This window comes from Castanea sativa, chromosome 1, assembly GCF_040712315.1.
Source record: "Castanea sativa cultivar Marrone di Chiusa Pesio chromosome 1, ASM4071231v1".
NCBI classification, from domain to species: Eukaryota; Viridiplantae; Streptophyta; class Magnoliopsida; order Fagales; family Fagaceae; genus Castanea; species Castanea sativa.
In genome coordinates this window covers 39,693,489-39,720,000 of record NC_134013.1, presented here as the reverse complement: position 1 = coordinate 39,720,000, position 26,512 = coordinate 39,693,489, and the positions used below count along the sequence as shown (strand labels likewise).

The window sequence follows — 26,512 nt, the reverse complement described above, 5'->3', positions numbered from 1 at the left end:
GCATAGTCAGTAAACTCAATGACAGCGAGTTTTACCTTTTTCTCCTCGGAGTAGTTGTGGCACTCAAAGATTAACTCCACTTTCTTCTCCCACTCCAAGTATGCTTCTGGATCATTTTTCCCTTGGAATGTGGGTATCTTCATTTTTATGCTTCCTAGGTTCCTATCAGTCCCATCTTGCCATCTTGGATCTCTTCGGAAACCTCCACCACGCCTTTCTCTCCTTGGCACAAACCTGCCTTCATTGTTCAGTGAAGCTTAATCTTCTTCATCTCCAAACTCATCCTCGTGGTAGTCATTAGAATCATTCATGTGAGAACGCCTTTCTTGCCTTCTAGCATTAGGGCCTCTTTGGGGACGCTCCTCACGCAAAGTAGCAATAACAGTATCTTGCCTATCCATCCGATCCCGAATCTCATTAAACACCACGTTCATGCGTTCAAATTGTTGTTGCATAGCCTGTAAAATGATGGACGACTCCTCCCCTCCTTCCCTATTTGATGTTTCACACCTGAAAGACATACTTTTGAAACAACAGAGAATTGTTAGAAATAATTCCTCACAACACTCCCTCACGTGTTTGCACTCAAATTATGTCACTCCCACTCGTGTTTCACTCTGAAATTGGCTTTTTCCCGATATTAGTCTCACACTCTCTTGCCTTTTTCCACTCGTAGCTTCGCCTTTTCAGTTCTGCAATGAACTAACAAACTTGATCAAGAAATTCAAGTTGTAGTGTTAAAACAAATACCAATGGTAAGAAGATATGACAGAAATACCAAATCAAAGGAAGAAGACAAAAAAAAAAAACAATATTTTGGTCTGAGAGAACTGAAACTACAAAATTTTTTTTTTTTTTTTTTTTTTTTGCTATTTCCTTTCAGATGTCTTTTTTTTTCACGTTTTTTTTTTTTTTTTTTTTTTTTGGGAACTGGGTGCACGATTTTAACCTAGTGCACTTCAACAAAAACAAAAAAATAAGAACGATGAATGAAGAACACAACAGAAACAGGATAGGATGATAACAGGAAACAAAAGATAAAGGGATAGAAAACTGATTTTAGAACCTGTGCTCTGATACCAAATGATGCGAACCTCAATCGACACGCTTTGAGACCCAACAAAAATATTGGAATATTTAACCCAGGAAAGCTAAAAATCAGATTTATGATAGAAACCCTGACCCAACGTTTATAAGAGAAACGCGAACCAAAGGTATAAGTTGACATTGACCCAATGATTATAAAGAATCACGAACCAAAGGTATAAAGTTTGAACGCCACAAGGAAGAATCCTTGATAAGTTCACAGTTCTTGAAGAACCAAAAGAGAGCAAAGCCTCACCTTTTCTGAATTTTATTCAACAATAATCTATAAAACGTTTACAAACTTCAGAGCCTATTTAAGGACTCCACAAAACTTGACAGACAAGAAAATATATTCTAAAATAACTCCTAATTGATACCTTACCATATGAGGAATCAAGTTTGACCTAAAAAGTATTAAATGCACCTAAAAACAAGGAAAATACCTAAAAAACGTACTAAATAATAAAACCCTAAATAAAAGTTGATTTGGTCTGAAATTAGCAGATCCAAAATAGGAAAAAATCTGCCTTAACTGATACAGAGCTGGAAAGTCAATCAGCCTTTAATTCATGCCATAAATCACTCCCAATTAAGCCAGATCAGCCCTAAATAGCTTGAATTAAATTTACTACACTTTCATCTTCCTTTGGGCCAAGCTTGCAATATCCTGCGTTAGAATCAGCCCAAATCTCTTGAATCAGCCCATTAAGTGCTTCTTGGATCTTCTTGGATCTTGCTTTTGTAATAGACCCAACTGGAACATGCATAGGATCCTTGAATGCTTGTTGATTCTCATCACGTTGGCTTGTCGAAGGGCCATTTCATTTGCAATTGAGGTAGGCATCCATGATGTGATCTTTGAAGGAGACTCTAGAACTATATACAATCACCTCACCTTAGACGCGCCTTGCTTGGCCCCATTTGGACATATAATTGACGACTCAAGGATCCTAGCATCAACCTTGAGAAATGCTTCCTTCTCACATGTCAAGCGTGATGGTAATGTAGTAGCAAACAAACTCGCTAAACTGGCGAAACATTTGTATGAACCTTAAATTTGGTTAGAAGACATCCATGGCGATGCAATCAATCTTGTAATCATTGACATAAATTTTCTGTCTTATTAATAAAAGTCTTATGACTGTTTTCTCAACAAAAAAAAAATGATAATTATTCAAATTGTAAAGGATTCATGGTCAATTTACTTAAGAATTTAATATTAGCAAAAAAAAAAAAAAACTTACAAAGCTGTACAAAACTTAGGAAGGAAGCAAAGTAACAACAAATCAATCATCCGAAAAGGCATGGTACTGAAAGGCATCCTTTATTTCCTAAAAAAAGAAAAAAAGAAAAAGAAAAATGTTCTTTATCGATGGAATCTCAATTTTGGTGACTTTGTTATGCTAGAATTTAAAATGTACGTATCGAAATTTGGAGAGAAACCTATAAATTCATTATATATATATATATATATATTTGTATTGAGTGTGAATTTTGAAAATTTAACTTTTAGATTGCATATTTTTATTATATCCTTAATATTTACAAAATTTCAAGAAAATTAAAGATAAATTGACGACTCAAGGATCCTAGCATCAACCTTGAGAAATGCTTCCTTCTCACATGTCAAGCGTGATGGTAATGTAGTAGCAAACAAACTCGCTAAACTGGCGAAACATTTGTATGAACCTTAAATTTGGTTAGAAGACATCCATGGCAATGCAACCAATCTTGTAATCGTTGACATAAATTTTCTGTCTTATTAATAAAAGTCTTATGATTGTTTTCTCAAAAAAAAAAAAAAATTTGATAATTATTCAAATTGTAAAGGATTCATGGTCAATTTACTTAAGAATTTAATATTAGCAAAAAAAAAAAAAAAACTTACAAAGCTGTACAAAACTTAGGAAGGAAGCAAAGTAACAACAAATCAATCATCCGAAAAGGCATGGTACTGAAAGGCATCCTTTATTTCGTAAAAAAAGAAAAAAAGAAAAAGAAAAACGTTCTTTATCTATGGAATCTCAATTTTGGTGACTTTGTTATGCTAGAATTTAAAATGTACGTATCGAAATTTGGAGAGAAACCTATAAATTCATTATATATATATATATTTGTATTGAGTGTGAATTTTGAAAATTTAACTTCTAGATTGCATATTTTTATTATATCCTTAATATTTACAAAATTTCAAGAAAATTAAAGATAAATTGACGACTCAAGGATCCTAGCATCAACCTTGAGAAATGCTTCCTTCTCACATGTCAAGCGTGATGGTAATGTAGTAGCAAACAAACTCACTAAACTGGCGAAACATTTGTATGAACCTTAAATTTGGTTAGAAGACATCCATGGCAATGCAACCAATCTTGTAATCGTTGACATAAATTTTCTGTCTTATTAATAAAAGTCTTATGATTGTTTTCTCAAAAAAAAAAAAAAAATTGATAATTATTCAAATTGTAAAGGATTCATGGTCAATTTACTTAAGAATTTAATATTAGCAAAAAAAAAAAAAAAACTTACAAAGCTGTACAAAACTTAGGAAGGAAGCAAAGTAACAACAAATCAATCATCCGAAAAGGCATGGTACTGAAAGGCATCCTTTATTTCCTAAAAAAAGAAAAAAAGAAAAAGAAAAATGTTCTTTATCGATGGAATCTCAATTTTGGTGACTTTGTTATGCTAGAATTTAAAATGTACGTATCGAAATTTGGAGAGAAACCTATAAATTCATTTTATATATATATATATATATATATATATATTTTTTTATATATTTGTATTGAGGTGAATTTTGAAAATTTAACTTTTAGATTGCATATTTTTATTATATCCTTAATATTTACAAAATTTCAAGAAAATTAAAGATAAATTATTAGGTCATCAAATAAATATTATAATTTTAAATTGTTGTAATATAAAGTTATATAAAAAATAAATTAATTGGTCAAATAATAAATAATATCTAATTTGAACAAAATTTGATGTACATATTAAATGAAATTTAATGATTAAATTTTTAAAATTAAAAAAAAAAAAAGTCTGAAACTGGGTATCATTTTTTTTTTTAACGTTTTCCTCTTTTATCTTTTTTGTCCGTGACCTTTGCTTTTTTTTTTTTGAGAAGCGTGACCTTTGCTTTTTTTTTTTGAGAAGCGTGACCTTTGCTTTTCTATTCGTAGTAGTACCTTACGTGATGTTAAAATTTATTTTAAAAATCTAGTGGGTTGGCCAAGTGGTTGAGCACTTGGTCTCAAAGTGGCTGTCTGGGGTTTGACTAGGGGCTCTCTAGTTTAAGTCCCAGCAACAGCACTTTGAAACAAACTCTCTGGGCCAGTGATTTACCCCGTTATGGGCTCACCCGTTGCGAACAGTGATTAATTTTTAGTTGAAAGCTTTGAGGATACTGTGGGCAACAAAAAAAAAAATTTATTTTAAAAACGCTTTGATATCTCTGATTTTGAGTGACGTGACCTCAAACTAGTAATAAATTCATACATTTATTAAACGCAGAACAAATGAGAAAATTGGGTGCGGACAGGGTGAGATATTCCCGCATGATCAGAGCAAAACAAAGTAAAAAAGTCCAGTACATCACCACCAATACCAATACCAATACCAAACCATGACAGTTGAGGCCACAAATATATATGTCCAGACGACAGTCTCTCTCTCTCTCTGTGTGACTGGATTCCGTCGATTAAAAAACAGAACACGGTAACCATCTACACTCGGACTCACCGTATCCGTACAATAAAAATTGAAATCGTAGTCGCGCGAAGTCTCTCCAGCAGTAAGCAGTAAGCAGTAAGCAGTAGGCAGTAGCGCACACAAAAATTAAAGTTGAAGTTTGAAGTTTGAAAGTGATGGCGGAGGGTTGGGTGCTGCCGCAGGCGGTGGAGCAACTGATACAGCAGATATGCAGGGAGCAGAACCAGACGCCGCCGGAAACGGAGGTGAGGCATGAGCTGGCGTTGCTCGGTGAGGAAGAGGCTGTAAATTTGCTCAGTATAATAGCGGCCTCGACCATAAAGAAAACCTTGAGTGCCTTTATTATGTTCATGATCCGAAGAGCCAAACAACCTCACTCTCACTCTCACTCTCACTCTCACTCTCACTCTCCCTCTCCCTCTCCCTCGCCTCAGAAAGTACCACGCGTCTCTCCGCTTCACAGTCCTTCCTCTTCCTCTCCCTCTCCCTCTGCCCCTCAATCCCAATCCCAATCCCAATCCCAATCCCGCCTCGTCTACCCTCCAACACAACAAGGTATGGTATCCACTTCTCATTCATTTGATTGTTACCTGTTTCAAATTAATAAATGAGCGAGCCCAGTTTTTACGAGGTACAGGAAATACTGTGATTTTTTCTTTTCCAGGAAATGAAAAATGTTTCTTGATCAAAGCTTTAGTGGTTATTGAATAGTGATCTAATTCACATACAATCAACAATACAAGAAATTTATTTATCACTCTCTCCATGTTTTTTGACTGAGACATGTATCAGCAATGCTAAAAAGTTGTAACAATTTTGATGTGACAAAACAAAACTAAAGTAAACTTAATTAACTGTATATCTTTGTGGGCGCAGGTCGTCCACTTACTCAATCCACAATTCCGGAGAGATGGTCCCAGGCCTCTTTGACTTCACCAAATGCAAATGGTATTTCATTGACCCTCCACATGTCTATTTCTTGGATATTCTAATTTCTGTTTTTATTTGTTGGGGATGAACTAGTTTTAACATGTATAACACTCACACTCACACTCACACTCACTGTCACTGTCGTATTTCTGGGATTCTCCTTCACACTGTAAACCATACAATGCTATATGATTTTTATGTTGCTACGTTTTTTGTGCTCAAAAGTAATGCTATTTCTCACTTTCCTATGCCATTTTAAGGGTACCTAAGAGGCTCATTCTCCTCGAGTTTGGAAAATGCTGTTAGTCCCAAGTTAGCGGCCTGGGGAGAGCTTGAGTTCCGAAAGGCATTCCTAATCCTAAGTTACATCGGGGAGTAAGTTTTCCTTCCTTGTTTGGCCTCCTGCATAATAAGCTCCGAATATTAAGCTGCTTTTTTTTTTTTTTTTCCTTTCTTTTTATATACAGAAACCAGCTCGAGCATGTTGAAATATCTGCAGACGAAATTAGAACCTTAAAGCATTTAGGAATGGTAGATTTTGAGGAAAGAGTTTGGAAGGCCTTGGGACAAAAGTACATCAACTATGAAGACCGACGAAGGGTGAATATTATGTTCTTATTGTTGTTGACCTGTGATGGTTACTGTGTCTTGGTTAATTTCTTAATCCTTGAGAAGTCCGCTAAAAATAGAAAATCTTGAATTTCTTTGCTGCGTGTTTTTTTTTTTTTTTGGGTGGAAAAAAGAGTTTTTGCTTATCTGAATCAGTAAATTCTGCTTGCGCATTCTTTATTCTCTTCCATTTCTATTTTCTGGGTGATTCTTGAATAATTTATATGAGTCTAGGACTCTTTGGTTGTGTGCTTTTATGTTCTAGATCAACTAATCAGGAAATTTCCAACAAAACAGGAGAGAGAGAGAGAGAGTTTTAACCTAAGATAATCTATAATTGTGTGATATCGTAGAGTTTGGAGAATAATTGTAATGAGTGGTGGTAGCAAGTTGCCCTGATTTAAAATTCCTTTCTCAGTGAGAATAAACCTAAGCAATTGTCCAGTTACTGTGGTTAGGGCCATCTTGCCTATTACCATTAGCATTTTGTATGCAATCTTGTCAAATGTTTCTAAACTATAATGAGGTAATTCAGCTATTGAATATATTCAATTGAATTAGGAAAAAGGAAGGAATATTATCTTCTGCAATGTGGATAAATTTAAAACTAATTTTCAATTTAACCGTTGAGCTTATGAGAGATAAAATGCTGTACAACTATGTTTTGGTGGCAGCCTCCCTTGTATCGACTCCAGCATTTGTCTAATTCACCTTTTCCTATTTTTGGTGTCTTGCAGACTCTTGATTGGGACATGAAAAAGACGCACATTTATCACTGTCATGTTTCTTTGGATGGGAAGTACAAGTTCAAGGTTTGTTGTCCCCATCCTCTATATAGAGGGACATTCCCAAACACCTGCAGATGCATGTTCATGATGACATGAGTGATGTCTATTCTGAGGATAAGAGTTCTTTCAAATCTAATTAAACTCATGGAAGTGTACCTATTTTCAGGGCCCATATTTGCACCAAACAAAAACTCACCTACAAAGAGTTTTAGGAGATGAGAATGTTTTGGTTGTCAAGTTTGCTGAAGAGGTGGCAGACAGGAGACAACTGGATATTTCCTGGGATTCTTATTCCATGTACAATAAGATTGCAAGAGAAGGCATTGCTGTTGGTTTTTATTGCTATCGGTTTTTTGGTGAGCCTTTTTTTAATGCTTTTGGAGAGATGAACTTTTAAAATTTTGGTTTGTTTTTGTTTTATTGCAGTTACTTTTCATTGCTATTCCAACTGTACTATAGATCTGAAGCAGTCAAATCAGGATGTGTCCTTGATACTTTTTTTAATTTCAATATTAAACATCTAAAAGCAAGTCTCGGAACCCTTATATTCTACTACTATACTTTTCTTGTTGATCAAAGGCATGGACTTCCTCAAGTTTGATAATTAATGAGTGCGATGTCCTTGTTTAAAAAGACCATGGGTTTATAAAGCATGTTAGAGTAAGAAAGACTTTTAAATTATCTAAAACAGAAATTAGCACTCTGGTGTGAGTGTGAATGTACAGATTCACTTTCAGACGCATGCGCAGGAAAATTCAAGTTCATCCCTCCATAATTCTTTTTATACGGATTGTATCAATTTTGTATAATGTTTATTTGCTATCGTGGGTTCAAGCTCAGGAATCAGCATCTCCAAAAAAAAGGGGGTGGGGGGTGTGTAAAGCAGTCTACCAATCACCTCTCCCAAACCTTGTAAAAAGTGGGAGCTTTGTGCATGGGTACACTTATTACAGAATAAGTCTAAAGAGTTTTGTCAATTGCTCTTGCTGGAGTAGGACCAGTATGGGTTCAAGTAGAAGTGCATATTTCCTTCTTACTAGATTCTATAATTTTTCATGCTTCCTACATCATTTAAGTTAATCATTTTGTTGCCAGTGACATGTTAACAGATAGAACATGTGTCTTTTCAATTTTGACTTGTTAAAAGATCTAGTGTAATTTATGTTTTCTTTATATTGATTAGTGTTTAAGGATGGAGGCAAAGAAGGAAAGAAAAAAGACCCAACTTCTTCATCTGTCAAGTGTTTTTTCATTCGTATGGAGTCAATTGAAAAGGTTTATGAAGCAAGGTCTTCATTCATGCATGCACATCGATTGCCTAGTGTGGCCAATTATATGGCTAGGTATGTTGACAATCCAAAGAGTCTTTTGAGAGCCATATCTAAGAATTTTTTGTAATGATTTGAAAGTTACTTTTACTGCGAAGTTAGGTTTTCTCTGATCTTGTCCAAGACTACAAAGGTAGAAGTTGATTTAGCATCTGTTAATATCCAAACAATTGAAGATGTACTTTGCATGGTATGATCTTAGAATTATCTTTTCAATGAAATTTCTTGTCTTCTATGAATTTGGTTAAATTCAAATTTTTTTTCTTATCCATTTCTCTTCAATATGCATTTTTTCCCTTTTTTTTCTATGGGTTAACTGCAGGATCGAGATGGTAAAGTTGTCTATGAAAAACCTAAGAAACCTTGTATACATACAGCTGGAACTGGTTTCATATCTGAGGATTTAGCTTTGATTTGCTGTAATAATGTGCACAGAGGAGAGCGCACAAGGGATGAAAATGTTGAGGTTTGTGATTTTAGATATGTTTCCTTGTAAGTAGACTAAAGATTAAAATAATGAATTGAAAAATTAGTTTCTTCGAACTGATCTCAGTTTGTTAAGTTTCTGTTTCTGTGAGTTAAATGATCTGAATTCATGTCATGGTCCGACTGGATGTTTTGTATTTCATTATCGTTTTATCTTATGTATTTTTTTATAAAATGAATGTCTTTTAATCTTTTGTGTACATAACTTATCATTTGTTTAATGGTCTCTTTAATAGTGTCAGACAAATCCTAGAATTGTTGAACTTGAAAGTAATCTTTTGGCAATGCAACGGCAAGAATCTAAAGCTCAAGAACCAGTATGTTGATCAAAAACTGGTGTTTCCTTCTCTTTTTGAGCCTTTACTAGTGTGTGTGTGTTTATTTTGGGTTTGGAATTCATTCCCATTTCAATTATTATTTGTTTTCCAGCCTTTGCTAATCCAGTTTCGTCTCTTTAACAATGGTTGTGCTGTTAAGGGAACCCTTTTGGTCAATAAAAAGGTACTCTCTTTTTCATACTCAATTGTCTATTTCCTTATATTTGTATTGCTTTGTTTATTCAAAATGGGTATTCCCCATACTTTTTCTTATTTTATTCTCATGCACCAAGTTAGGTAATGTGCATTGAATGAGTGTTGACTTCGTTCTTACTTGAAGAAAGATTTAATTCCAAAGGATCCAACTTTAACTGAAAACAATTATGCTCCTAACACCACAGATGCAGAAATATTGAGTCAGCGTTGTTAGGGTAAATTAATTAACCCTAAACACACTTCCTGAGACTAACAAGACTATAATTTTTTTCCCCAAGCTAGTGCTGATGGATAGGGCTGCAAATGAGCTTAGCAAAGTCGAGTCTTAAAAGTTTAAGATTATTCATTTAATTTTATTTTGAACATGAGTCGAGTTCGAGCTCTTTACCAAACTAAATTACATGTTCAAGCTTGGTTCATTTTTTTGTTGAACAACCATGACTAAAATATTTTGTTCATTAGCAAATCTATGTGAATAATTAACAACTAAATTATATTGAAATTATGTAATTTGAGTTAATAAGATAGAATGATTTTTGTTATGAAAGTATAAAAATTAGGTTCATTTACTGTGTAGTGTGTACTATTAAAAATTATATATACTTTTTACTATGAAATGGACTATTTATATCATTAATAAATGACACAAATAATTTGATATCTTATGAACGTACACAATCCAATATCGAATCTATGCGAATAATTAATAACTCAGTTATATTAAAATTATATTATTTGAGTTAATAAGGTAGAATGATTTTTTGTTTATGAAAGTATAAAAATTAGGTTCATTTACTCCAAAATGGACTATTTATATTATCAGCAAAAATAATTTGATTTCTCAAACTTGATACTTATGAGCTTGTACACGAACATAGCTTGGTTTGTTCACGACCCATTTGATTGATGACCTTATCATTGGATTTTTATTGGAACAAAATATTTTAATGGAGTGGAACATTTTGACTTGGGACATTAGTGGAACATATTAGAAAATACTTCAACATGACTCTAATGTTGTTGGTTTTAGTTGAATTGTAAAATATGAAAATTATGGTTAAAAGAGAAGAAAGAGGAAGAGAAGTTAGAGAGACAGAGAAAAGAGAGAAAGGTTAGCACATATTTATATTACTGCGATATGGCAAGATTACTAGAATACTCCTCGCTAATGTGTAATAACAAGCGAATGGAAAAAATAACAACAGTAACTCTAACAGTTTAACCATGTATCAACTATGTGCCTCACTTGTGAAGATATCTAATTTTAGATTAGTTTGATTAAATATTATTTTTGGCTGCTATAGTGCTAGTGGAAATCACCTCTGACTTCTGTTTAATACTCGCACGATGAAAACTTCTTATAATTCAGTATCATTCAACCTCCAACTTGCAGCTCTGTGTCTAATAATTTTGTAAAATTTAGCAACTTATACTCTAATGTTAGTGTAATACACTATGCTTCTCACTTCAGTGTACACAATTCTGGCGACGGCTTTCGTATCTAATATGTTCTGGTTATTAAATGTCCTAAATGACTGCAATGATTGGCTGGTGATGGTCTTTATTATTATTTATTTTTTTTCTGACTGGTTTTGATCTAGTTTCCTTTTTCTGCTTTTAATATTGCATACTTTGGTCATTTTCTATATTCAAATTTTGTAGCTTCCTCCTAGAACAATTCAAGTTCGACCTTCAATGATTAAAGTTGAGACAGATCCAGAACTTTCAAACATCAGAACGGTGAATTCATTGGAGATAGTGGGAACAAGGTTTTCATTATTTAACACTTCTATACTATTTTGAAGTTTTATGCTCTCTGTAGTTAATGTGTACTTGTTAATAAGTTATCACTTATATCTGATTTTTCAAAATGGCCTTTGTTTGAAACCATCAAATGTGCTCCGGGTTCAAATGGGGAATGGGAAAATCATGTATAAGGGAGACTTAATTCCTGATAGTCTATCCCGATATTTATTGGTGAAATGTCCATGGTGTTGGAAGTTTACCTAGCAGGCTTGATGAAAAGTCAAGCTTTGCCTGGCAACAATATGAATCCATTTTTAAGTTTACTTATAAAAAGAAAATAAAGTAAACAAATCAATTTAGAAGATGTTAAAAGTTCAAGAGAATCTTATTCATAGAAAGGTATTAAACCCCCTCGTAAAAAAGAAAAAGAAAAAAAGAGAAAGGTATTAAACCCTACACTAATTCTGGCCAAATGCAAAAACGTGTGGAATTTGTGTCCATCTTTATCTGTGGTAGTAAGATGGAACTTCCCTTGAGTTCCAAAAAATCTTTACATGTCAAAAAAACCTTGGAAGCTGACATGACATGGGACACTACAACATTTCTTGAAAAATTAGGAGTCAACACAATAGGGATATGAAAATTAATTAATTAATATTTTTTTAGGTATATATTATAAATTTTTGGGCATAATTAATTTTATTTTAGGTTTTAAAAATAAGTAACAATGATAAAATGTTTGAAAACACATCTAAATTAATTTAAAGGCAATAAAAGATTGATTAATAAAATAATGCTATTAAATAATTAAATAAAAATGCTAGTAAGTATTCTGCATAATTTCATATTTTGTACATTATGTCATTATCAATTAATTAATAATAATAATAAATCTCATAAACCATAGCTCAATAATAAAAAAACCTAATCAAAATCACTACTCAGTATATTTATTCGAAAGATTGAAAGAGAAACAAAAAATAAAACAGGAAAAAAAAAAAGAAAAAAAGAAGAAAAGACAGAAGATGCGAATAGAGACAGAGTGCAAAGAGGGATGGAGATACTAACCGTGGTTGACGCAATAAGGATGGCTCTCTGATCTAAGCTTGGCAGTGGCAGGCATAGCCGTAGGTAATGGGGTTTTGATGGTCTAAGTACCAATCTTTTACGGTTAAAAGAGTTTTTAATTTGGGTTTTTTTTTTTTTTTTTTCAATTTTATATGCAGGGTCAAATCTGTACTTTCTACAATTTCTGCAAATTAAGGGTATTTTGGTAATTTAGTTAAGTCTAGAATCTTCTAGGGTATTTTAAGTATCTTTAGATTTATTTTCTTTGGGGCCAGGTTAAATATTTATTAGGTTTGGTTTATTAGTCAAACTAGTAATCCTAATACTACTAGTACAAGTAAGAGTTATTGTTCTCAATGTATTCAAAAGGGAGAATGTTGATTGATAAAAATTGAGTGTTTTAAGCAATAGGAAAGTTGGCCCTCGTTGATTCTTTCTCCTTATCTCTTCTCTTTCTAAAGTTACTGCTCACATGTACTGTTCATACAGCTACTGAACAGCTTGTATTTCTCTCTAATTCTTCTTCTTTCCTAATCTTAAACCCACCATAAACCCACCATAACTATATGTAGACAAATCCCTAATTTTTCCTACATCAATTTGGATATCTCAGCTAAATCCTACTCAAATCCTAATACGAGTTCTTTGCTAAAGTCTTATTCTACAAACCTTCCGCCACTCAAAAAAATTTCTCATCTAGGATCATGTCAATGCTTGAAGAAATATGCTCTATGACAGATACTTTGAAAAGGCTGGGAGATTTTATTTTTTAAACTTCCTAATGGAATAGCAACACAGGAAGAACTTTATGGGTTAGACTAAAGTTCCTTGAATGATGATGATCTCGAAGAAGAAGATACCTCTCTTCTTTCACTTATTAGGCATATTCGTGCTGCATCCAAGCCAGAGGAGGATTGGAAGCCACTTTAATATTTAAGACCATAGTGTGTTGTGGGACTGAAGCTTGAATGATTATTATTGATGGTGGCAGCGACAAAAATATTGTTTTTGCAGCTACTGTCGAGAGGTTGAAGCTACCAATGGAATCGTATCTGAGATCATACAAGGTACCGTGACTGAGATGTATATCATAGTGAAAAGAACAATATTTATGTTCAATAATGCACAAATTGTGTTAAAGCCCATGAATGCAGAACAACTAGAACAACTAAAGCAAAAACAAGAGGTCAAGCCTAAGGAAGATATCGGTGCTCTTGCAATGGAGATCACAAAGGAGCAAGATGAACATAAAATTGATCATGGAAAAATCAAGATGAAGGAAGATGTTGATGCTACTATCATAGATAAATTCAATAAGGATTTCAAGTTGGATATTCCTTTAGTTATTGATTTCATCATTCCAAATGAATTTAATGAGACGATGGGAAAGAAAGCTTTTTGTTCCTAATGTGTCCAAAGGTGATTGAAGAGTTGGTGCAAGTTTCAAGTTTGAAGTTTCTTATACTTCAAGACTTTAAAACTCGAGGTCAAGTTTCTTCCAACAGGAGGAGGATGGTGAAGCCATGGAAGATTAATTTGCTAGTAGCCTCACCTATTCAAGAATTATTTTATGGGGTCCATCGTGTGAAGTCCAATTGAAGTGAAGATCATGAGGTTTTGATGGTCTAAGTACGATTCTTTTAGGGATAAAACAGTTTTTAATTTGGGTTTATATTTTATTAGTTATGGTCAATTTTATATTTAGGGGCACATCCGTAATTTTTGCAATTACTACGAATTAATGGTATTTTGGTAATTTAGTTGAGTTTAGAATCTTCTATGGTATTTTAAAGTATCTTAGGTTTATTTTCTTTGGGTCCAAGTTAAGTATTTATTAGGTTTCTGTTTTAACTTTAACCTTAAAAGACTCATTCCTAGACCATCAAAATTCCATGACCTTCAGTTCAATTGGACTTCACATGTGGACCCCATAAAATAATTCTTGGATGGGTGAATTTGCAAAGTAATAGCAAATTAATCTTCCATGGCTTCATCATTTTCCTCTGGTTGGAAGAAACTTGACCTTGAGTTTTAAAGTGTTGAAGTATAAGATCCTTCAAACTTGAAACTTGCACCAACTCTTCAATCACCTATGGAAGCATCAAGAACAAAGAATCTTTCTTTCCCATCGTATCATTAAATTCATTTGGAATGATGAAATCAATAACCAATGGAGTAATCAATTTGAAATCCTTCTATTACATTTTTTCTGTTAACCCTATTCAATATCATGTGATCAGTTGTCTTAAATGAAGTTTTATTTCAAACTTTGAGGTCTAGAGGAAACTTACCAAAAACTAAGGTTTCAATAAAACTATATGAAGCTATAAGATTTTATTAAAACATCTTTAGTAACTTTAAGGTTTAAATAAAACATTTTGAAAATTTGAGGTTTAAATGAAACACACCCAAAATTCTAAGGTTTAAAAAGTAACTTGTTGTGAACGTGTAATGACTGTCTCCGTGCTGTGTCCCAATCAAAGAATTGTTTTTTCTTTCCGGAAATGTGCTAGACACGGACATACACGTATCGGCACAGTACACAGCACATTTTATCGCTTTTCTGCGCTACAGAGGTATAAACTCTGTTGGCCCTATACCATGAGGCAGTGAAAGAAGATACACAGCCCTACAGACAATTACATTTCCTGTTGTCCTGAAAAGTAAGAGCCCTATGACCTTAAATTCTGCTGAAAGTAGCCAATACCCAGTGACAACCTTTTAACTGATGATAAGAAAACATGCTCTCCTCCTGCATTGTCATATTATATGTTTCTCCTTTCAATAGTAGAATTCCAAAACCAATAATTTTTAAGGGACACAATCAATTGCTAAGATTTGTAGAACACATATATTTGATGATTCATGTGTTGGACACTTGAGGACATGGCACCCAAGTCCCCCCTATATTTGAACTTTTTTGAGACTAGTTATGAATTCACCTGCAAAATGCCTCTAATTCTACAGGTATTAGGCATTCTTGTCAAGAAACTTGTACAAAGTTATTATTTTTCTATAACTTACAATCTTTGGCTATTTTCTAGGTAACAAACACTTAAGTCATGATTTGGTAATTGCATTGCCTGGTACTTCATGTTTCTGTCAAAAAATTGATACTCTCGTTCATATATGCAACTCATGGTCATGGGTTAATCCTCATTGTGGCGAAGTGGTCATGCAAATGTGAAATATTCATTGAGAAACTGCAGCCTATGTTGGTGTGCAGAAATGCTAGTAGTGATGGCCGAGATTATGATTTCTAGGCTAATCATGCAAAAAGTTCCCTACTTAAATTTGACTTACCATTTCTTTTATTGTTAAAAAAAAAAGTTCTTCTTTGGTGTGGTTGAGAATGTGACAGACTCATCATCCACTATTTTGGTAAGTAGTGAGCTTATAATTGACATAATATCTCATCATATGATATTGTGGCCACTGGTTTGCTTGTATGGCTGTTTGATGATATAAATTTCTCCTGAAAGAGAAACTTAGATTCAATGAACGTGCTGCTTTTCTGTTTTTAGTTTCTATCGTTTAAGTGGTCTAATTTTCAGTTCTACTCTGCCAGCAAACAGCCAAGGAGAACATATCTATCAAGAAATTTGATTGCACTTTTAAGCTATGGAGGTGTCCCAAAAGAATATTTCATGGATATACTTGCAAATGCATTAAGTGATGCTCATGGAGTTTTCTCCAATAAGGGTGCTGCACTAAGAGGTAGTCTTCCTGTTAAAGGTTATAGCTTATGAGTAGCCATAATTTATCTTCTTTTTTAAGAATAGAATTTCTGGCCTTATTGGAAGCAAAATCTTAGGTTTTGATTTAGAATTCTGGAATTAACTTTTACATTTATATTTGCTTCTTATTAAATCTTGCTAAAGATAAATCTCATGCCAATACTTTTCTCTTCCATTTACTTGTAGTCCTTGAGTGATCTCCCCTTCAATTCTTTTTTGTTTATACAGTTTCTGTTAACCATGGGGAGATGGATGATTTTAGTGTGGCAAGAATGATTTTATGCGGGATTCCTCTTGATGAATCATGTTTGCAACATCGACTCTCTATACTGATGAAGGAGGAAAAGAAGAGCCTTAAAGGAGGAAAGCTTCATGTACCTGAATGTTACTATTTAATGGGGACTGTTGATCCCACTGGGCTACTTGAAAGTGATGAAGTTTGTGTTATTCTGTACGTATACTTGTTAGACGTTTTCCAGTTTCGTATATATTCAACAACCATGTTTATGAAAAAAAGCTATATTTACTAGTTAAAAAAAATCAATTGGCTATATTTCCTGATATTTTTAAATATTTACTTTGTTATACTTACATCTGATTTTTAAACTTCACTACTAACGGGCAACAACAACCAAAATTTACCATTAATAGTAGAAATTACAACCATGCGTAAACTTTCACAAAAAAACTCCAATACATCAAAGGTGTCCTTAGACTATCTCAGTAGGCAAGGCATAGTCTATACCTCTCTCACAAGACAGTTTTGCTTTATAAACCTTACACACACATCAAAGCTACACCACCACTCCTTTTACAAGGAGTGACAGACCTCCTTACTTTTTCCCTTTTCAATGTGGGACTATCACTTTTAATATAATTAGTGACCTCCCTATGATTCTTCTTGCCAACGTGGGATTCTTCTAAAACTAATGAGGAATTCTCTAACCTTCTCCTATCATGTACTAGACCCAACTTTATTAGTATTATTATTAGGGAAAAGTTAACGGATGCCCTAAGGGCATTGGTTTAAGAAATATGTTTAGAAACTTTTTATTGGAAAAGAAAATAACAATTAATTTTTTTACGGCTTTTTATATTTCCCATGAAAGCGGTGTCAAAAATTTCCTAAAATGGTTTATTAACAATTGTCCTAAGGGCACCCGTTAAAAGGACCCTCATTATTATTATTATGTGCAAATGATGTGTTCTTTATAGTTTGCTACCTTAAGTTTAACTTTATACGTATCTTTTTAAATGATGTGTTTGATTAGGCATGATTTCTTTAAGTTGTAAATTTAATTGCATTATAAAAAGGTCTAATATGAATTTGAAAATATCAGTACAGTTGCAATTGTATAGAAACTGTAAAAAATTTTCAAAGTATCACAAGATAAATTACAATAATTTTGCATTCTAATGATAAAAGGTTTTAGAGATTGTCTATATCTTGATCATACTGTTATGTGGTATGCTACTGATACCTTACTCAACAGTATTGTAGTATCAGATATCTATAAGCTTTTTTGTTATATGTTGGGTTAATGACTTATTAATCAGACTTTGATTTGTGAAGATTCACACGAGTGGATACATTTTTTATTTTCTTAATTATCATATGTTAATCTTTTCTTTTATAATCAATGCCTGACAACTTTAGTGGCAATTAATTAGGCTCTTTTTGTACTTATTTAATATTTTTTTTTCTTTGAACGATATATGTAGTGATAATGGACAAATTTCGGGGAAGGTATTAGTGTACCGGAATCCTGGTTTGCACTTTGGCGACATTCATGTTTTAAAGGCTACCTATGTGAAGGCCTTAGAATCTTTCATTGGAAATGCAAAGTTTGCCATATTCTTCCCTTGTAAAGGTCCACGGTCCTTGGGGGACGAAATAGCAGGTGGTGATTTTGATGGTGACATGTATTGGGTCTCAAGAAACCCTCAGGTTGGTATTTTCATTTACTTTACTTTCAGAGCATTTTTTCTTTTTATCTGAAAATTTCGCCCCCTTGATAGTTGGTATAATCTCAGTTCTAAACACTTGTCCTACACTCTTTTCAGTATATTAGTATAATGGTATCTATGGTTGCTTTTCTTATGTTTCAGTAATTTGCATTGCACATATGCATAGGGATTTGTCTTTTTCAGTGAACCTCATTCAATGCCAACATTTGGGTCTGAACTTGTTGAATGCTACTCTAAGTAGTGGTTTCAGCTTGATATAGCACTCCTTAATTCTTCATTTGTTTCTCTTAGGTACCTGCATGCATCTCACTCAATGATTTTCAATTGGTTCTTGGAAAAAATCTCATTTAGACTCCGAATCACATTTGCAGCAGATTATATCAACAAGTTACATAATTTCCAATCAAATAATTCAACTTAGTTATTAAACCACAGTAACCAATCACCAAATGAAAACAAGAATAATCAAAGTAGTAAATGCCACATAAATTTTGGTGATAAAGTGGAAAACCTTTGAAAAACCTCTTTAATGTAAAAACCACTACTGGGATCTAATCCTGTTAGAAAATCCATTATAAAAGAAATAGTTAAAAATAGTCTACTTTCAAACCTTTGAATCTAGACTCTATTGTAACCTTAGAAAATGCCTTGTTTGCCTTCTAACTACAGTAGCCCATTCTTCCATATGGATCTTCTCCAATAACATCTCGTCCACACCAAACAGAACTACGACACTCTTAAAAAATCCCTTGAAGATTTGCAGCAGTGAACTCACTAGAATCAAACTCTGGTTACAAAGCAGCCTCTAATTTACTCACTTTGGAATCGCAAGATGAGTGGGTACGCATGATATTTCGGTTGGCTTAAGAGAGGAGGCTTCAAGATTTGAATCTATTAGCTCTGGTATGCAGCCTTCCTTTGGGCAATAAATCGTGCATAGGGCTGGAAAACCCAACCCACCCTGCCTGCCTGGACTGACATGGTGACCTGTGGTTGGCTCCGACTGCATACGCGGTCAAGTGGTGGGTCTTGGGAGCTCAGTTTTCGGTTTGAGTCTTGGGTTCCTGGATTCCCAGACCCGGTGAAACTGACCTAACCAATTGTTTGTCTCTCTCTCTGAGTCACAGACTGGGAGTTCCTTACTGACAGACAAATTGTTCCCTTTTCCGTCTTAAACGCCATTGGAGTTATAGTAGTTGAGCTCAAGATCTGGCATCACTCAACTTGTCGAGGTCAAGATCTGGCTACTGAAGTCTGGATCCGACCATGATGGTCAAGATGCTCGTCATCTGTTGTTGTTTCTCTACATGTTGACCTCTTGTTCCCTTGTCTAGATATCCAATTAATAACCCCATAACTCCGACTGTGAAACCCAATGGCCCAATCAACTGATAACCCGCTGGTGCTTGGTCCGCATCAGTTGGCCTTCTCTCCAACCCGCTGCCATTGGGTTGAGTCATGGTTTCAGGGAAAACCTGAGCCCTTCTGACCTGTGGACATATCTAGTCGTGCAACATGTGATTTATATAGATGCACAAGGTAGGGGTAAACTTTTGCAAGAATCCCTCTTCTAGCAGAACTTGGATTATGTTTCTACTTTCTGCACAATCTCCATCAAGCGAAAGTTGAGCAAGTATCTCGCAAATTTTTTGTCTGCTTTAAGGTTTTGCTTGCGTGTATTTGATTTTTTTATTAAGCAAAATTCTCAGCTTCAAATCTCTTCAGCAGTCTTTGTAGCTTCTTGAAATGATTTCAAGCTAACTTAATTACATCAATTGCAAACACTTTTAATTTTAGTTTTATCACAAGGAATTAACCAACATCTAAAACCTAGCAATTACGTCTCTAACTTTACATGGAAGCATTATTTGCTTACGTCGTGTGTTCATTACTCTGTCTCATAGCCAATATTTACCATGCAATTACTTTGTAAATTGTGAATATGTTGTTTATTGACAGCTCAACTGTAAAACATTGGCTTGCCAATATTGTTGTCTTCAAAGTTTTTAACTTTAAGCATGAACAGTATAAAACAAGTAAAGCATGACTTTTGATGTCAACTATGTTGAAATATTTTTACTTTTGACATCAATAGCATGTCCTGGCCTATTTGACGAAATAAAAGGTTACATATCAAATCTTCATTAATTAACACGGTAAGAACGTGATCTTTGATCTTATACAGTATTTAAGTCTCCTTAACTGAAGATCATGGATCTTGTGAACATATCATTTTGCACCAAATTGACATCTCAGTTTTGGCACCGATTTAGAATTTAAGATATATGTTTATGTTGCTTAATAGTTCTAATTTCAGGCTGTGTGGTGAAACTGAAAAATTGTTACTTTCAACACTTATTCAAGTGGAAAAATCTTTTTCTGTATCTTCCATTAAAAAAAAAGTGTCAAAATCTTTTAAGGAAAAAAAATGATACTGATATACACTGAATCATTTATGCATTGAGTAAATAAAAAAATGGTAAATGATTGTAGGTTAGGTATAAGGTTAATATCTTGAAGAAAATGCTAAGATTTTGCCAAATCAACACCAAAGGTTCAAGCTTCTGTTTAGGACCTTTTTCAATTTATAATTGACATTATTTAGATTCTTTCTACATTGACCATTTATTATTGAAATTACTTCAGCTATTGGAACATTTTAAAGTGAGTGAACCTTGGACACCATCTGATTCAGTGCATAAAGTGCCCAATAATGCTATCCCCCTTAAAAAGCCAACTGATTTTTCACCCATGGAACTTGAACAAGAGCTTTTTAAACTATTCCTGTCAACCAGGTTTCAGCCAAGGTATGTGTTCTGTCTTGTACCTTTAATTTTTGTTTCAAATGTGAAGGTTTATGCAGATGTCATTTAGCTTTACTATCTTGTGGCTACTATGTACCCTATGTTTTCTGATTATTGTCCTAAATTCTACTTTTTTTATTTTGTAATGAACAAGTATAGGTTGCGGAAAAATATTGTTTGAAATTTATTTTTTTTTTTTTTAAATTGATTACTCTTTTGAAGTTTCAACTTGCTGTTGGATCTCTAAAAACTGCTATGTGTCAATTTGTAATGCTAAACATAAATCAGATAGAAGTCATATTGTAATGCCCCCAACCCAACCAAGAGGACATGCATGTGGCAACTGCCGTGCACTTTGAAAGGTTTCACTTAACAAGTGTGCAAGGCCTTCAAAAAGAGCATAACTAACCTCAAATAATCAGTAAGTAAAATCAAATTCAACTACCATCGATAATCTAAATGCCATAGTCTCCAAAACATTAATGAAAATAAAGTCCAATCTCAAGTGCATAAAATACTAATGACAAGAAAATTCTAAGAACCAAAATCCATTCTTAGAATTTGAAAGGGGGATAAGGGGGGGAGTGAGTTTGACAACACAATAAATAACTGAGTCCTAACAAGCTGGATCAACCTTTCTGGAAATCAACCTTTGTATAACCTTGTTATGAACTCCAGCAGATGAACCACACTATGGATATGACATTTGGATCCAACGAAATTAACACCGGACTCTAAATAAATATAATAATCAACCATCTAGGAGATTCAGGCCTAACCCTTTTAATGCTTCGTAGTAATACCCTTGGGCAATTCATACTGTTTCACAATTGGCTAGTTACCCTAAGCAAAATTCTAAAATTTCAGATATTTCTATATGGGTTTAAGATGTAGAGAAGAAAAAGGTTTCCTTGGGTTCTAACCTCAATAGAGCCATCAAGCTTATCTCCTTGAGTAGTTTCCTCTCTTAGATTGTCTTTGTCTATATATACTTCTAGGGTTACAACCTTATTCTCTAAAAGACCCCTTAAAACATTAAATATTTGATATTGGCCCCATAAAAAGATTTACTAATTTATCCAACTTATTAATTGTTAACAAGCGTGCAAGGCCTTCAAAAAGAGCATAAATATATAATATTGGCCCCATAAATATGTTCTTTTCTTTCTATGATCATGTTGAATGGTTTCCCATGAAGCATGGATACTTCATTTGGGGTGCCATACCCGTGGTTCCTAGGTAAGGGTTAATAAGGGCTAATTTTTCAAAAATTTCTGTGTTGCTTTGTTGTATCCGTACTTGTACCTGTGTTCCCTAGATGGTTTCCTCATTACCTCACCAAAAAAAAAATATGTGGTAGTAGTGGATAATCTGTCTTATTTGAGACCATGGTTCCTAGCATGGTGTTTTCTTTGAGTTGTTTCTTATGCAAAAAATATGGTATGCTGATATGAACTTTCATTAATATGAGGTCATGATGCTTATATTCAAATTACTTTCTTCTGTTTACAGTTATGCTGTAGGTGTGGCAGCAGATAGCTGGTTGGCACTGATGGATCGGCTTCTTATTCTGGGAGAGGATTGTACTGAAGAGAAAGTTTGTGTGAAAGCGAACATTCTAAAATTAATTGATATATATTATGATGCTTTAGATGCACCCAAAAAGGGTGGACAAAAGGTTAGTTTTATATCGTTTTTAAACATTTGATAGATATTCAGGGAGCTGTGACTATGCACCAGTTGCAATGTAGTTCTGTATGAATTTAGGCTGAATATCTAGTGATTGCCACTATTCATATCATGACCTTCTCAGGCTGAAGTTTTCAGAACTTACCACCCGGTTACCTTTCCTTTTTGTGAACTTCAAAGATTGTTTTTACAGTAGATTGCATTGAGGCCATGTGGCAAATAGCACAGATGAGAATTATTTTCCTTTGATTCCTCCATTTAAATAAAAGTGGACCAACAAGGACTTTAAACTTGTGAACCAGGATGTTCAGAATATGTCAATTGATCTAAGTAGTTTTGATTAACAAACTAGTAATTGAAGGTTTTCCTATTAAAGTGATGCATATGTTGGATTGGACTTCAGTCTTTAGATTTTTTACATCAGAATTAAGTGTCAAAAGGATTAATTTTTGCAACCACTTGGGAATTCTATTGCACCTCATTTATTCTTCTAATTGATCTGGGATTCCAAAATCAATGGAAGTCTCTAAACTTCTGGTATTGTTTTGTCATGATAGTTGGCTTCTTTGATTGCTTGACTTGTGCCAATTTACAAACAACCTATGTGGTGATTATAACCATATCTTCTACTTAAGTAATAGCATTTTTGAATTAGGTTATAGAGTGCTGCCTTGTGCACACTCTGCCAGAGTAAAACCCCTGCTTGTCTAATGTGTCTGTATTTTCTTGAATTTTGAGGTCCAATGATGCCTGGAAAGAAAACTTTGTGTGAATATTGATGAATGTGGGCAAAATCAAAGGCAACAATCTCATCAATAGGTGTTTGGTGGTTTGATGTGATGAAGGACACTTGAACATTGACAAAATCTGAAAGGGCTTTGTTGTTATCTTATGATAGGATATTGTTGGGAGCTCTTAGTGGTTTTTAGAATTCTGTGTACGTAGATACCCACGCCCACATTTATATTTAGCTATTTTGTGTTCTTGATTCTTGATCTCCCAAGTTGCCATGTAGTGACTGATTCTAACTAGAAATTAGTAATTATTGTTATTATTATTTGCAGATTGAAGTTCCAAGAGAATTGAAGGCTGAATTGTTTCCACATTACATGGAGAGGGATAATTCTTTCAATTCAACATCAATTTTGGGTTTAATTTATGATACGGTTAATAAATATCAAACAGAAGATCAGTCCATGAAAGGTGAGGATTCTTTATTACAATTGCAGTCTTTTTTCCAATTAATTTTCCCCCATGGCGGTCCCTAGACTGTTTAATGAATAAGAAAAGATATGGTAAATCTAATGTTTTAAAGGATAGAAGATGGGACTTCAGTGGCAAATTTTCTTCTTCAAATTATGTTCTACAGTATTCTAATTAAAATGATAAAATTGTATAGATAAGTTTTGAACATCATATGTTCCTTAAACTCATGAAATTATTGAATTGGCTTTTGAAAGAAGTTAGTTTCTTTCTTTTCTTGTGCTATTCAGAGAGCATCATGTAATAAAAATTGTAATATGTTTTCTTTGCACCATTCAGAAGTTCGGAAACTTCCATGTTTTGATGTTGAAGTCCCTGAAGCCTGCACGGACAAATGGAAGAAACACTACGAGCAATATAGGCAGGACATGACCGCAGCCATGCAGAATGGTTGTGAGGGGAAAAACGAGGCTGCTGATGAAGTCATAAAGAAGTATAAGATGGTGATGCTTTAGCTTATGCTTCTTACATTCTTAGTATTCACTCCCATGAAAAGTAATCTGAAGGTTGAAGAAACCCCTTTCCTTTTTATTGCTTTGCTGACTACTACTCATTTCATTGTAGATATTGTATGGTGCTGCGGAATTTGAAGAGTGTAAAAGGGGGATAGATGAGGTCTACAATGAGGCTCTTGCAATATATCACGTCACTTATGATTATGCTAATCACCGAAGAGATGCCAAATATTGTTTCTTTGTTTGGAGGATTGCAGGTTCAGCCCTCCTTAACTTATATGCCAAGAAACAAGATGAAAGGTGCTTTGTCTGTCTCCGATCTGTTTTACGGGAGATATTTAATTAGTTGACGGAAAATTGTACAGTTCATCGTAGTTCATCATAGAGAAAATAATGTCTTCGAGTGTAACATATTATTTAAAAGTAGAGACTAGAGAACATATGTATAGTATATTTTTTGGTACGTCGCCCAAAGAAAACTAGAACTGGTTAAAATTGTCTAGGTTCCACGTAGTGAAAATGACAAATGTATTATGAGTACATAGTATGTTATATTTTGCTCCTCAAATTGTCGAAGTATGTCTTCTCCCGTGTGAGTGTTGCCATTTTCTTTGTGAAGTCTGAAGACACTATATCGGTAAAAATCGTATTGGTACCGTAGTCAATGTTTGTTCGTACTTGGTGAGAGTGTGTAATTAAGAGTGTGTTTAACAGTTTGTTTCCTAAAAAAAAATGTTTGTTCCTATTGACATAACCATCTGTAAATCTCTTAATGAAGTCAAAATTTCTGGGTGCAAGAGCACCAAAACAGTTAGTGCTAGATTGGACTTCAACTTGTTCTCAACACCCTAACCAAATTTGAACAATTCTTGACTTTTTCGAATTTCATCGGTTGGGAGGTTTCCAAACGAACGTTAACTGGGCCCGAGGTGTTTGAACTATGACTATGAGATGTCCCAAAATGTCTTCTTTCTAAAATTAGAAGCCACATGTTTACAAGCATTCATATTAGTTATTATTTCCTTAATTTTAGGTGTTTTTAATGCTGTTTAGTCAAATTAAGGTATTGTAGTTTCCAAAAGCAATTTAGTTTTCAAATTAATAACACATCAGGCTTTGTCTATTTCTTTTTATGGTGGATTCTAAAAAAATATTATCTTGTGAATTCAAGGAACCACTCGTAGATTTGAGGTTCATTACTAGAAACCAACATTTTAGTTTTTGTTTCATTTAAGAGAGTATCATGTGTGTTTTCTTTATGCTTCCGTGACATTAATTGGCATTAGAGCTTGACTTATTTTGGTTTGGTGGCTAACTTATGAGACAATAGCAATTCTAGTGATAGAAACCTTAGCAAGTATTATGTGACATACAACAAGCACTCCTAAATATCTTTGTTAGGATGGTGCTATTTAAGCTTGGAGACAATAGGGATAACTGCTGCAGATACATAACTTACGGGCAACTTGTTGGTAAGCAACTTTCATATAACCTTATAATGAATTGTTTTCTTGATTAGTTGTTTGATCTAGATGATTTATTCGACTATGAGAATATTTTTTATGATAGAAAAATTAAACATTCTTTGTGTAAACTTAGTGAGTATGCCTTACGTTGGTGGGAACGAATACAGTCTGATAGAGTTTGACAAGGTAAAGACAATTTCATTCATAGCCAAGGATGAAAAGGATGCTTGTTATTAAATTTTATCCTTTGGATTGTGATGAACTTTTGTCATATGAAAAACATGATTCCACCATCAAGGGGAAGAATTACATATTGAAAAAAAATACTTTTTTTTGAAGATTATGTAGAAGTCAAAGAAGAAAGTATAGAGATTTATGAGGAAATAATGAAGGCCTTATATAAAAGAAGAATCTCTAATCAAGATTGGGAAGGAGATTAATGAAGACCTTCTTACAGAAAAAGACCTTGAAGTCAAGATGGTAGAGACCATTAAGGAAGAAATTGAAGAGAAATTTTCAAGGATTTCAATAAAATCAAATCATTGCCGATTTTTATTCGGTAAAAAGAAATTCAAGTTGATTTGTTTATTTCATTGATGACTTGCAAGTATAGAAAGAAGATCAATGGGTTCAATCAAGTATTCTAAATATTTATTTGCTTGGCATGGAAAATTTTAGATCTCAAAGATGAACTCAAGAACAAGTTTGTTTCAAGTGAAGAGGTCTGATGTAGGACAAAATCTCCAAATTAATTTTTAAGAAAGCAGCATGCGTTGTTTCTTCAAATTTTTGTGACGTCAATACCCTTACTTTATTTTAAGGAGCATTTATAAATTTGAGTT

General features: G+C 33.8%; 1 protein-coding gene across 1 annotated transcript; it reads left to right on the top strand.

Moving 5' to 3' along the window:
- The first annotated feature begins 4,620 nt into the window (after positions 1-4,620).
- Positions 4,621-24,780, top strand: LOC142617401 (putative RNA-dependent RNA polymerase 5). The gene is made up of 20 exons (XM_075790249.1): positions 4,621-5,355; positions 5,677-5,748; positions 5,991-6,105; positions 6,198-6,330; positions 7,077-7,151; positions 7,294-7,483; positions 8,311-8,470; positions 8,558-8,645; positions 8,778-8,921; positions 9,184-9,258; positions 9,371-9,442; positions 11,137-11,243; positions 15,857-16,005; positions 16,254-16,476; positions 17,748-17,973; positions 20,640-20,800; positions 22,310-22,475; positions 23,551-23,689; positions 24,029-24,192; positions 24,314-24,780. The coding sequence occupies exons 1-20, from the start codon at positions 4,956-4,958 to the stop codon at positions 24,548-24,550; spliced, it is 3,096 nt and encodes a 1,031-aa protein (XP_075646364.1). The 5' UTR covers positions 4,621-4,955; the 3' UTR covers positions 24,551-24,780.
- The last annotated feature ends 1,732 nt before the right edge of the window (positions 24,781-26,512 follow it).